At 46.2% G+C, this 13,201-nt stretch overlaps 1 protein-coding gene across 1 annotated transcript in view; it reads left to right on the forward strand.

The window, feature by feature from the left end:
- SLIT3 (slit homolog 3 (Drosophila)) overlaps positions 1-13,201 on the forward strand; it is a gene marked incomplete at its 5' end in the record, with an annotated part of 205,812 nt that overhangs the window by 91,518 nt on the left and 101,093 nt on the right. Inside the window, 2 exons of the mRNA XM_008582348.1 lie at positions 317-388; positions 4,018-4,089. Of these exons, the coding sequence (XP_008580570.1) occupies positions 317-388; positions 4,018-4,089 (144 nt within the window). The remainder of the gene's footprint in view (positions 1-316; positions 389-4,017; positions 4,090-13,201) is intronic.

A 13,201-nucleotide genomic window follows, 5' to 3' on the forward strand; every position in this document is an offset into this window, starting at 1 on the left:
TGATTTGACTGGATGCAGTTTTCCACCTAAAAAGTGAGGACCCACGCATGCACAGCCTTATACGCAAGTCAGGATGCCATGGGTAGACGTTCTTTGAAAACCAACAGGAGTGATATGAACGTAGTGTGCTTTAACATGGGGCAGGTGAACTGAACGCACTTTAAGATCCTTCTCTCACACCATGAATAAATGAATTGATTGATTGATTGATTAATCCTTCCCATTTTTAATGCCTGAAATGCTTAATTCACACTTAGGAATGACTGTTATCACACCTTTGAGCCATGTCCTCAGACTTTCCCTTTAATGTTTTCAGAGACATCAGCAAGAATCAGATATCGGACATTGCTCCAGATGCCTTCCAGGGTCTGAAATCGCTCACATCGCTGTAAGTGGGGACAGAATGCAGGGAGGGGCAGTGAAAGAGGGAGGCACCATATTTTTCAGGAGGTGTTTATCAAGACTTTATGTTCCTTTACACACTTGCGGTGACCTGGTAAAAGAAACAAATATTTCTTCAGGGGAAATTGATCTTGGGGAATATTTCTACAACCCTAATGCATTATTTTTATTGATTAAGTGCCCACAGCTTTCCCAGTTATTGGCTTCTGATTCGAATGAGTCTTCTACTCCAGCCTTGCTCCCCTCCCACTCTACATGCCATAGCTGCGCTGTCCCTAGGGAAGATGTAAGGAGAGGATTTAATTATGTATTTATTACTGGTGTGCCCATTTCCTGCCCCCCTCCCCCCATTTATGTGGCCTTGTTAAGGGAGGAGCTCATATTCTTCCACAGATTTTTAGGCTTTTTCCCCAACCAACCTCATGGTCACTGTCTGAGGAAACAAACAAACCTGTCCTGTAGTCCTTCCTTCCCTTGATTTTGAAACCCTTATGCATCCCACTGGGTAGAACCAAAGCCTCTTCCACCAGGGCGTCTGAGACCCACAGGGGAAGGAAGGTGTGGAGTTTTGTCCTGACTCTATCAGACTCACCATGTGGCATAAGGAAGTCACTTGATCCTTGTATACATTTTTCTCATAGGCAAAATTCAGACAGTGATACCCTTCCTACCCAGCCCACTCAATGATAATCATACTTACAGCAATAACAACAATCGGCAGCATTTATTGAGCACTGACTGTGTGCCAGGTACTATTGTAGGAGTCTCAAGGGTTTAATCCTCACAACAACCTAAAATAGAGAATGTATTGTCACCTCTCTTTTACAGTGGAAGAAATTGGGTGATCTAAGCTCCACAAAGACAAGGACTTTTATCTATTTTGTTCCTGGCATCCCGGGCACCTCAAACGAGACCTGACACATAGTTATTGTGAAAAAAAAAAATCCATAGTTCACAGTAACAAGTGGGAGAGGTAGGATTTGGACCCAAGTTGTCTGGCTCAGAACTCCAAGCTCCAGCCTCTGGACTTAATGTGGAAAGTCTAACATAAGATACAACAAAGGTTTCACGGGTTGATAGTATTGACATCATCTAGAGGCCTGTGTCCCTGCCATCCCGCCCCAAGGCAACAACAGGGACACTCAGAGGCAAGCTGTTCATATTTTGCCTCTCTGTGCAGCCTGTTCACCTAATTTATAAATGGGTGGGTAACAAGTGCACATTTTTTCCGCACCTGGCCCCTTATTGGGAAGGGGCTGAGGACAGGGAAGTCTCTGATTCAGCTGTTGCCTGGTGCTTGCAGAATAAATTAGTTTCATTTATCGAATAGAACATCTGGCTAGAATATCAAAGACAAGACTGTGTGTGAGATTAGTGTCTGCTCATGGTGCTGGAGATCACAGAGTAGGGAGAGGGGCCGTCTGCTGCCAGGATCCCAACTCTACCCCCACCCTCCCATTTCTCTTGTCTGGTTTCCCTCAGCTGGGATTTGGGAACAGTCTGAGCACAACAAGATGCTTCCTGTCTTGCAGGAACAGAAATTCAAAATCTGGTTGCCAGACATGAAATTGGCATGCCACTAGCCAATTCTGAAATGTATTTGGGGTTTGTTTACGTGAAGTACCTCTCAACTCTGATTTACTCATTCATCTGTTCAGAAGATGCCTACTATGTACTGAGCAGTATTACAGACCCTGAGAATATGACAGTGACCTGGACAGACAAGACCCTTGGCCTCATGGAGCTTACAGTTGAACACAAACACACCCAATCCCAGCTTAGGACTGGCCAAGGTAAAGGACTGGAAAGCCTTTACCTGATACCTGTCCATTCATTCATTCATTCATTCATCCACTCATTCATTCATTCAACAAATACTTATTATGCTAGACCTGGTTTTATTCTCCACTCTAAGGACCCAGCCATGAACAAGCCATATAGTGTCACCACACTCAGGGAGCCTACAGTCAAGGGAGCAGGGTGGCAGAGGGAAGAGTAACATGAAAGATTTAAAATAAATATATAAGTAATATAACATGACATAAAGATAAATGCTATAAAGAAATAAAAATAGGGTAACAGGTGGTGAAAAACACTAACTGAAATATTCAAGAGGAGCTTCCCAAGCAAAAGATGTTCAAGCTCAGACCTGAAAGGAGGGAAGAAGGTAGTCAAGGCAAGATCTGGGGTAGGAAGCCAGACGGGTCTACACTCAGATGCAGCCGGGGTGGACACCCAGGCAGGCGAGCCTCAGCCTGCCAAAGAGTGGTTTTGTCCCGTGCTGAGCTGTGGAGGACAGGGTGAAACCCCTCGACCCTACGCCCCCAGCCCTGCCCCCTACCAGTTTCAGCTGCGCTATAAGTTCTGACATCAGCCGAGACAAGCAGACAGTGACATTACCACATTTGGCACAGTGAGCAGTGGGGCATTAATATGAATTACAAATGTGAGCCTGAGCCATCATGCTGACTTTTATTTAGTCATTAATTTGTTGAAACATTAATGAAACACACCCGCAGGCTGATGGAGACACTCACTCTTCACTCCTTGTGGCATCTGGAAATGGGGGGCTTGGTTTATCACTCCCATTTGCCATTTCCTCGTGCTAATATTTGCTTCCTCAAAGGTACATAAGAGCCTGGATTTGTGATCCAAAGAGGAATCAAATATTGCATTTATTCAGCGCACTTCAGGGCCCAAGAGGGAATTTAAAAAAAAAAAAAAAACCTCTTTAGATCAGTTCCCTCAGTCACAGAGGAGGCTGGACCCGAGAGACAGACACGTCTGTGCTATGGATGGGAGCAGAGAGACGCCAGAAGAGTCTCCCCAGTGCCCAAGCTGAGGATCCATAAGGTCCAGGCAGAACCCACTGGGTGCTGGGCTGGGGCGGGAGACCCAGTAGATTTCTTCCCCAAGCCTCACAAGTCACCAGAGATGAGGCCCATGAATAGGAGACACCAGTGAGAGGGACGCTGTAGGCCTGAAAGAGAGAGGGGTAAAAAGGTTCTGAGTTCTTGGGGTCCTGGAACTCAAAGAATAGGAAAAGGGAATGGAAACTCCAAGACAGTGAAGCCCCCTAGTTTTTCCTGAGAGCCAGTCCTTGATTCAGCAGTCCCTCTGCCATCTAGAGATGACCCCCAGATACACAAAGCCCTGTCTAGATGGATGATTAAAGGACTCAGCTCAGGAATTCCTAAGATGCAATGGGATAATAAAAGGAAATGTTCTGTAGGCCAGTCTCAACCTGATCAATACCCATTGAAGACACAGGGCCGGCCTCCCACACAGCTTCTTTATTGCTGGGGGGTGAGTCATGTTAGCAGCTCAGGGAGACACCACAAAGGAACTGCTTCTTCCTGTTGGGGATTATTTATTGGGCTGGACTGCCCAGGAGTGAAGCAGAATGAAGCCCGTTTCTCCATGCCTCCCAGACAGCCTGCCCCTCCAGCCCCTGGCTGCACTTGCCACTCAGGAAGAGAAGGGCTGAGGCAGGTCATGGAGGTGGTCTCAGGAGATCCCACCCCCAGAATTGGCTGAGGTGGTGGCCTCCCACATGAGTGGGTTCCTGTGGCCCCACATTTGCAGTGACTGCTGTCTTCACCTGTTCTCTTTCAGGGTGCTCTATGGGAACAAGATCACCGAGATTGCCAAGGGACTGTTTGATGGCCTGGTGTCCCTACAGCTGCTGTGAGTAGGAGCCTTGTCACTCTTTGTCTCTGGGACTATTTGCAAGTTCTGACCTAAAAATTTGTTCTGGAGAGTTCTTTTGACTTTATGCAAAGCAAAAAAAAAAGAAAAGAAAAAGAAAAATCTGAGCTGTCTACCCCCTTACCTCCATCACCAATTTTTGTTTTTTTTTGTTTTTTGGGGGGGTTTTTTTGTGGAAGGAGAGCCAGGGAGTTGGGAGAGGGAGGCCAAGGTCTACGTCCACAAANTTTTTTTGTGGAAGGAGAGCCAGGGAGTTGGGAGAGGGAGGCCAAGGTCTACGTCCACAAACCTAAATGGTACAGCTCAGGACCCTGGCCCAGGCATGAGTCTACTAACCATAGGTTCGGAGCTAGAAATTAAGAAAGAGTTGAATCCTACAAGGAGGGAAATATTTTGCAAGTTGTGCTAAGAATTTAGGGACTAAAACATTCACACACCAAACTCCAATACCAAAGCTGAAACAGAGCTGCTAATAGACATGTGACCTTGAAGAAGAGGGAGGGTAGGGGTGAAATAATTAGAGAAGAGTATGATCAGTCACCGATGTGGCTCTATCTGGGTAAGATAAGGCTGAGGGGAGACGTGTTTATTTAGTTTAAAGGAAGATTTGTTGCCTTGATTTGTAAGCTCTGAGATTATTTATTCACATTTATTTCATTCTGGTCATTTGAGCTTAAATGTTTGAAAAGATAATTGAACTCTGATGTGGAGAAGGAAGGAAAGGAATTTAGCTTGTACTATATTTTAAGGTTTTATGATCGGGGAAGAATCATCTCTGGTTTGTGATTAGGCAGCTGTAGTATCTACACGCATGTGCTGTGGGTGTAGGCATGTACATGTGTGTGCATACACATATAGGTCTGCTCTGTGACCATCAGCATTCCTACTGGTATTAGGAACGGATCTGAGCACCCTGTGAGCAATGGAGAATACCAAGTGTCAAAGAGGTAAATGACTCTTCCCCCAGCCACACAGCAAAATAGGTGTGGAGACTGGAGTAGAATTTACATGGTCGTGCAGTTCAGAAAGCTCCCAGCCTTCTAAATAGCACATGATGTGGTCACAGAGGCGCGCATATGCCTACAGATGAGTGTACGTGTCTTTCTTTTTAAAATCACTTGCACGTCATAGGCAGTGAGGAAGGGGCCTGGGGCCTCCCTGCCTCCCAGCCTCCCATGTGCAGTTACAAGGAGCCACGGTATGAGTTTGCAGGCAAGATANCAGCTGTAGTATCTACACGCATGTGCTGTGGGTGTAGGCATGTACATGTGTGTGCATACACGTATAGGTCTGTTCTGTGACCATCAGCATTCCTACTGGTATTAGGAACTGATCTGAGCACCCTGTGAGCAATGGAGAATACCAAGTGTCAAAGAGGTAAATGACTCTTCCCTGCAGCTGTAGTATCTACACGCATGTGCTGTGGGTGTAGGCATGTACATGTGTGTGCATACACATATAGGTCTGCTCTGTGACCATCAGCATTCCTACTGGTATTAGGAACGGATCTGAGCACCCTGTGAGCAATGGAGAATACCAAGTGTCAAAGAGGTAAATGACTCTTCCCCCAGCCACACAGCAAAATAGGTGTGGAGACTGGAGTAGAATTTACATGGTCGTGCAGTTCAGAAAGCTCCCAGCCTTCTAAATAGCACATGATGTGGTCACAGAGGCGCGCATGTGCCTACAGATGAGTGTACGTGTCTTTCTTTTTAAAATCACTTGCATGTGCAGTTCAGAAAGCTCCCAGCCTTCTAAATAGCACATGATGTGGTCACAGAGGCGCGCATATGCCTACAGATGAGTGTACGTGTCTTTCTTTTTAAAATCACTTGCACGTCATAGGCAGTGAGGAAGGGGCCTGGGGCCTCCCTGCCTCCCAGCCTCCCATGTGCAGTTACAAGGAGCCACGGTATGAGTTTGCAGGCAAGATAGTCAAAGTGGATCTGCAAGTGAGTTGGAGGCACAGGAGCAAAGACAAAGAGAGAGGACAACACATATCCCAGGGTTGATGGCAAGGACTCATCAAGAACGAAGGGAGACTTTCCCTCCAGCCCTTCCCAACTCACATCTTTACTCTCTCTCCTTCCAACATCCTTTAAGACTCATCCCTGCACAGGTTCTCCTAGAACGACACAATAATGTGAATCATGTTGGGATGAGGTGCCCAGCAAATTTCAGGCAGCAGATCCATCATAGCAGTAGTCAGGCTTGTTTCAGTGAAGCCGAAAGCAAGAGGGAGAAAAATCTTTACATTTTTCTCGGCATCTCCCCTCATCTTTGTCTCCACATCTGTCTCACTCCGTGTGTCTCGGTGTGAGCATATTCGTGTTCAAAGGTCCCAGCCCTCAATGGGCCTTTAAGGCTATTTGTTGGAATGACATGCCAGGACTCTGCGGGGAGCTGGGTGTTTCACAGATGGTGTTCTTTGCTTGTAGGGAAGAAACTGCAAGTTATAACTGCCACCATAAGGCTAGTTAACTGTAGCTATTAATCCCCTGAAAGAAGAGTAACGTTAGCATCCGCCTTGAGGTAGGGGTGTTGTGTTCTGCTGGGCTGGTGTGAGTGTCCTTTTACAATCTGTGTATTTGCATGTAGAAAGGAAAATCCTCTTGCACAAATGAAAGACACATAGAATGTGCATCAAGGAGCCTAGCACAGTGCATGACATGTATTAAAGATTCTATAATTGCATGTTTTTTAAAAAAGAAAATGTATCTCAGCTTCAAGCTGACAGCAGTCGTGAGGTTAATAGAACTCACAGGACTTCGTGTGAGCTGGGAAGGCAACTCCAGCTTAATATCACCAGGTGGAATTCAGTAGCTGGGATAAAGCCAAAGCATCTCCCCTCTCTTGAGACCAAGAGTTGACACAACTCAGGCAGGCTTACTTTCCAGAAAGAACCAGCAACTGGGGCTCGAGCAGCCGTCACTGGGTTTTGACCTGCTGTTGAGCAGTTGGAAAGCAGGTCCTGATTACATCTGATTTGTCGTTCAGCCTGCTGTAGATTGGATTTCTCCCTGTTAGACTGGAGACACTCTGATAAGAAGGCTCTGATTAGAATACCCTGGTAGACTGGGTAATTTCCTCTCCTTTGACTCGAAGGCTTTTTGTGAGAGGTTTGTGTTTTTTCTTCTTCTCAATCTCTCTCTCAAATTATTGGTACATCACAAAGCTAAGCTGTCTCTGGCACATGAAGTGGTCCAGAACATTTTCTTTCTGGCACTTTTCAGGATGCTGCCAGTAAAAAAATGGGGACATTGTAGCTGGTTGCCCTGCCCTTCTCTACCCTTCCCCATTTCTCTGGAATTTTCAGCCATCCCACCAAACTTGCCCAGTCCAGTATGCACCCAGCCAACCCCCGGGTGGTTTCCTTGGCATGTGCCTTTAGGCAGATAGCCAACACTAATAGAATATCTCAGTGTCTCAGAGGCTGCAGGAAATGGTCTACATGGACAAGCTTCAGCAGTCCTGGGAGATGTCCCCTAAACAAGATAGTCTGTCCTCTAGAACTTCACAACACTCACCTTCTTTAACTTCCAAAATGTTAGAGTTCACAGGAACCTTGGGGTTTCAAGCACAGCCTCCCACCTGGCTGGTGCAGAAACCCCTTCCATGCACTCTCTGACAAATCCTTCTATTACTCATTTGTTGATAGTTTCTGTGAGAAGTCCTCACTGCATAGTTAGAAGGTTAGAAAGCTCTTATATATAGTCAACCTCAGTAGTGGCTTCTGGAAAACTCAGAGAAGTCTGTTATCATTGACTTCGGATGTTGAAAATAGTTAGTAGGTCTCCCTGTAATTAATCCTAAACAGGTTCAGTTCCTGCAGCCATTCATTGCTTAAACACATTCATTGTTTATTACTAGGAACCTTTTATTTTCTTTATTGGGTGCAAAGTAATCCATCAGCTTCCCCCCTTAAAACAGGCTGTTAGGACGTGAGTTGGGTGCCCATTTGGACAATAGGAAGTGTGTTTAGAACTGAAATATCCCACATGGAGGCATCTCAGAACCCAAGCTTAGTACAAGACATATTATTGGGCATATGCTCCCGACTCTAGGGATGAGAGCAGCTGGAATTACCAGAGAAGTGACCTGTCCTCGTCTCACAGGCTCCGTCCTCCTCCTCCTCACTGGACACTCAGGACGATTGGCCTTGCTCCTCTCCATTGCCCTAGCCACCAGGCCTCTCGGCTCCTGGGATGTCTGTGGAGATGATCCTGTGTGGGCAGCCAGCCAGTATACCCCCAGATCTCTTGCCTCATAGCTCAGAAGTTCGTCTTCCCCAAAGCAGGAAAAGTGGCCAGTGTGTTGCTAGGGCTGTCATTTCCTCCTCTGATGGACAGCTGCAAGCTATGCTATTACAGCTCCCCTCAGGGAATAAGGAGCATTCATTTAGTGCTTATTGATTGCATGGCATGCATAGGAAAGCTACTCGAGTAGGGAAGGCAGTCATTTGAGGTGGAAGCTTTTAAACTTGCTCCAGGAGGTCTTAAACCAAACGCGTCCTCGGGTTGGAATAAGTTAAGACAAGCCAGGCACCTGTTGTTCAATTTTCTTGGAAAGCAGACAAGACCATTTGAGGCTCTTGGAGTTTGCCAAGCAACATGCCAATTACAGAGCAGGGAGCAAACTTAGCTCCCTATAGCTCACTTTTCCCTCACCAGCTGTTTCACAAAAACTACTTATGACTACTGCTAATAATAGCAACTAACATTTATTGAGTACTTAATATGCTCCAGAACCTGTGCTAAGCAATTTCATAGGTATCATCTCATCTTTGCAGCAATGATAAAAGGAAAGTATTGTAAAGGGCCTATTTTACAGATGAGGAAAATAAGGGTTAAGTAACTTGGTTATTGTCACTCAGCATGTAAGTGATGGAGCCAGGACTGGAACCTGAGCTGTCTGATTCTAGAATTCATGCCTTTAACCACAACACATCCTTCCAGAGACTTCTGCCTCACCCTGTCACAGGCAGATCTGCCAAGCCAGTTTTGTGACACACAGAATGAGAATCCCTCACTGGCTCAAGCCAAGGAGAAGTTGCTACTGAGCTATTATTCAGCTCCTCCTGTTATGCTTCAGTTGAAGTCACGGGCTGCTGTCTCCACGGAACTTTCTGTAGTTCATTGTCATCACCCCAATAATTGTTTGCTGTGAACCCTATGAGAGGGTAATCAAGGAGCTGCTTGTTTTTAGAGACTCAGTTGAGGTGGGATGATGAGAATTCTCTTCAGTTATAAAAGCAGATGACTCGTGATACATTCTTGAAGGAGGGATTCTTCCCCCTCCTGTGTACCTGGCTCTTCCTTTTATTTAGGGGGGGCAGCTGGCCAGTACAGGGATTGGACCCTGAACCTTGGTGTTATCAGCATCACGCTGTAGCCAACTGAGCTAACCGGCCAGCCCCTCTTCCTAAGGAAAGCCCTTGGGGAGACTCAAGTTCTGGAATCATTCCATGCTTGGTCATTGAGTGAATGGTTCACCCCTCCTAAAGGAGTGATTAGTAACCAAGTGGCAATCAGATAAAAATAGTGACCACCCTAATAGCTGCTGGGGGAAGGAAGGGGCAGCCTAGCCACAATAGGCAAGGTCACTTGATCTGCTAACCAAGTAATAGCTCTCCCTCTCTGGTCTCTCAGAATCTCAGCTTTCCTCTGATCTCCTTAGGAAAATCCAGTTGCTTGCACTCTGTTCCTGGGGCTCTCCTGTGTCTCTGGAATAGAAGGAGGTCTTGTTTTTCGGAAGGCCACACGATAGAATTGCTGCATGCAATGTGGTTTCCTTTGCATCAGGAATCACCATGACAACCCATAGCCCTTGACAAGCAGTGCGGCCATTATCAGGAGAGAAGCGGGGAGTCATCCTTGCCCCTGGCTGGGACTTGGAGGGCTCCTCCTGTTTCCTCTTATGAGCTTTTTGCATGGTGTGGCCCAGAGCACCCATTCACGAGCACAGAGACGATTCTGGGCAGGGTCAGAGTCCCTCAACACTGTGTTACCAGGTATCACTAGGTTCCTCCCCATATACAACTTCAGTAAGTTGCTGAAGGTCAAAATGTATCCCACATATTTCATGGGGAAGGACAAGAACATAATGTTCTAAGGCAAGAGTGATCTTTATTACAATTAATGAATAAAGAAATTTAGGATGACAAAGGGTTAACTCTAGAGAAATAAAAAAGAGGAAAGGCATATTAATGAGGGAGGTCTGACTCCATATCCTGCAGCTTAATCAGGGGTCCAGAATAGCTCCCCTAATTGGCATTCTCATTACTAGTTTATGCCAATGTGTAATGGTGGTAAATACTTCCAGGGACACACAGAGCACTTTTTTTCTTAATAACAAAGAGCCTTTATAGCCCATTCTTTAAAAATTATTCTCCTACTGGAGGAGCCAGAGAAAGGGTTATGCCAGATGGCTGTTGGGGCCATCTTTCCCTACCATATATCTGCATCTGAGTGTTTACGAACAAAAGCTGACTTCCCAGCCTTGTTTTAGGAAAAGGAGGTCTGCGAAGCATTCCTCTTGGTCTATGCCCATCTTCCTATCCCATGGTCTTTCCTGGAAGGGTTTCACCCATTCTCCTGGAAAGGGCCATTACACTTTTTCCTGGCACCAGTTTTCTGAGAAGACCTTGCACTCCAGAGTTTGGAATATGCTTTTGGCATTTCCAGACAAACACCATGTAAGGAAGAGGAGAAACATGACCAGGTTTTCACAGACCCATGGGCAGGTGCAGAAAATATAGAGACCACCCAGAATAATAGCTCTGGGCCACTGAATCAAAGCGTGAATCACTGGAATTGCCAAGGTAATTTCAATGTAATTTATCATTAAACCTGCTCCAGATGTTTGTGTTTTCCAAAACCTGCAGCAAAGATGTGAGAACCCCAGGGGAATCTTCACTGAGGCACTGCTGTGAGCAAGGACAGTAGCTAATAATGGGACCAGTGGTCTTCTGCCCCATTGGCCTTTTTAAGGAGACTGAGCATGGTGGGTCCTTTTTACAGATCAAAATGTGGTTCATCTCCCCATGTCACCTGGACCCTGAATGAATGAAGCTGCAAGCTGCTTCTGGTGAGGAGAACACCTGAGCCTTTTCTGGACAGGCCAGTCCCAGTACCCTAGCAGAAGGACTTGAGTTATGTGAGCCCTCCTTAGCCCAGATTCAGGGCATTTCATTTCCCCTATCCAGCTCCAGCTTTATGACTCTCAGTCACTTCTGTTTCCTGCCTTGCTTTTCCTGAAGGCAACAGCTCCTGGAAAGGATTATCTCTCAGCGGCATCATGACGTTGGTTAGTCAATGGGCTGATTGCTAATTCCACTTGACATGGAGCATATGTGGAAGTTGAAAGTGCTCTGGGAAGATAGGGGTGGCAGAGTGCCTCACTGAGCTAACGCTTGGAAATACAGTTGGTGGTGTACGTGGACTCCCACTCAAGTGTGCCGTTCATCTTAATGTCCTCTGATGAGAGCCATATGTGGAAGTTGAAAGTGCTCTGGGAAGATAGGGGTGGCAGAGTGCCTCACTGAGCTAATGCTTGGAAATACAGTTGGTGGTGTACGTGGACTCCCACTCAAGTGTGCCGTTCATCTTAATGTCCTCTGATGAGAGTATGGCTCTTTTTGTTGTATCGTAAAATAATCACTGAGTTAATGAAAGTGGACACAAAGATGGTTCCTCCACTCCCTCACGTAAGCATTAGGTGAATCCTGAAGTCCCTTAGTGAGAGGGGGCTGGGTATCAGGGTAGCATAATGGTTGGGAGCAAAGTCTTTGGAATACGATAGCATGGATCCAAATACTAACCTACCATTTCCTGGTTGTGGAACTTTGGTCAAGGCTGTTTATGTTCTCTGAGCCTCAGAAGTGTCATCTGTCCAATGTAGACAGCATTTACCTCATAGGGTTGTGGGGGATTCAGTGAGTTAATATGTGTAAGGGGTTTGGTGAGTGACTGGCCACATGATGTGCTTAGGTCATGTGTCCTCTCCTGTTTACCTCATCTGATCATCTCCATCCTTCCCTCTCTTTTTCTTTATATGACCTCTAATGTTCCTTTGGGAGGTAGGTCCGGGAGCAAGTGGCCCCAAAAGATAGTTAGATTTGCTTCTGGGGAAATATTTATAAGTATAATGTGCTTCCAACCCACCTGACTCACTGGATCCAACAGCAGATCAGGCTGAGATCTAGCTGGGATGACAAAGTTTTGTGTTTAAGTACCAAGAAGCATCTTGAATGAGGCAAGCTGGAGCATCTCACCTTGTATGAAGGATGCTATTGTCTCTGCCTCATCATCATCCCCTGGTCTGCCCAGAATACAGAGAAAATTAGGGGTGAGAGGAGCACAGAGCCAAGCATATGAGCTCCCACATCAACATCTAGTCAGTGATCCCTGAAGGTGGAAACTTTGCTTTGTGCAGGTGCAGGTACAGGCCACTCGGTGAAGAATCTGCGACCTTGCGCTAATGACAGCTCACTGAGCATCCCAAGCTGAGACTCCATCAGAGTCAGCAGGACTTTTGATGCCTCTACACTCCCAAGGGCAAACAGGGTCCTCCAGACCTAACCAGACCTTTGTCTATCTGAAGCACGCCCAGGTACATTCTAAGGCTAGCAAAAACAGCCACTCTCCAGACTTAGAGAATAGAGAAGAAAGACGAATATTACATGGTGGATAAGAGGTGAGCTTTGGGGTCAAACAGGCTGGAGCTTCACTTACTGCTGGGTGACCTTGGTCAAGTCCATCACTACTCTGAACCTGTTTCCTCATCAGAAAAATGAAGATAATCATAGTGCTGCTGTGAAGGTTAAGTGAGATAGTGTATGGAGAGTGCTTTGGAAAATGCTTGGCACAAGGCCGCACATAGAGATGTAGTCTGTAGAGATGATGTTGCATTATTATCATTTCCCACAGCAGTTACGCCACTGCTCCTCAAAGAGGGGTGACAAGGACAGATCGAGCATCCTAAGAGTTTCCGCTCCAAAGAGGGAGACTCAGTCCCTCCCATGAAAGAGGGAGGCCTGTGTTCAGGGTTTCTTATAGAACTTCTGAACTCCATTTCAAATAGTTGCTCACTC

Source organism: Galeopterus variegatus, unplaced genomic scaffold (genome assembly GCF_000696425.1).
Source record: "Galeopterus variegatus unplaced genomic scaffold, G_variegatus-3.0.2 Scaffold2578, whole genome shotgun sequence".
In the NCBI taxonomy this organism is placed as follows: Eukaryota; Metazoa; Chordata; class Mammalia; order Dermoptera; family Cynocephalidae; genus Galeopterus; species Galeopterus variegatus.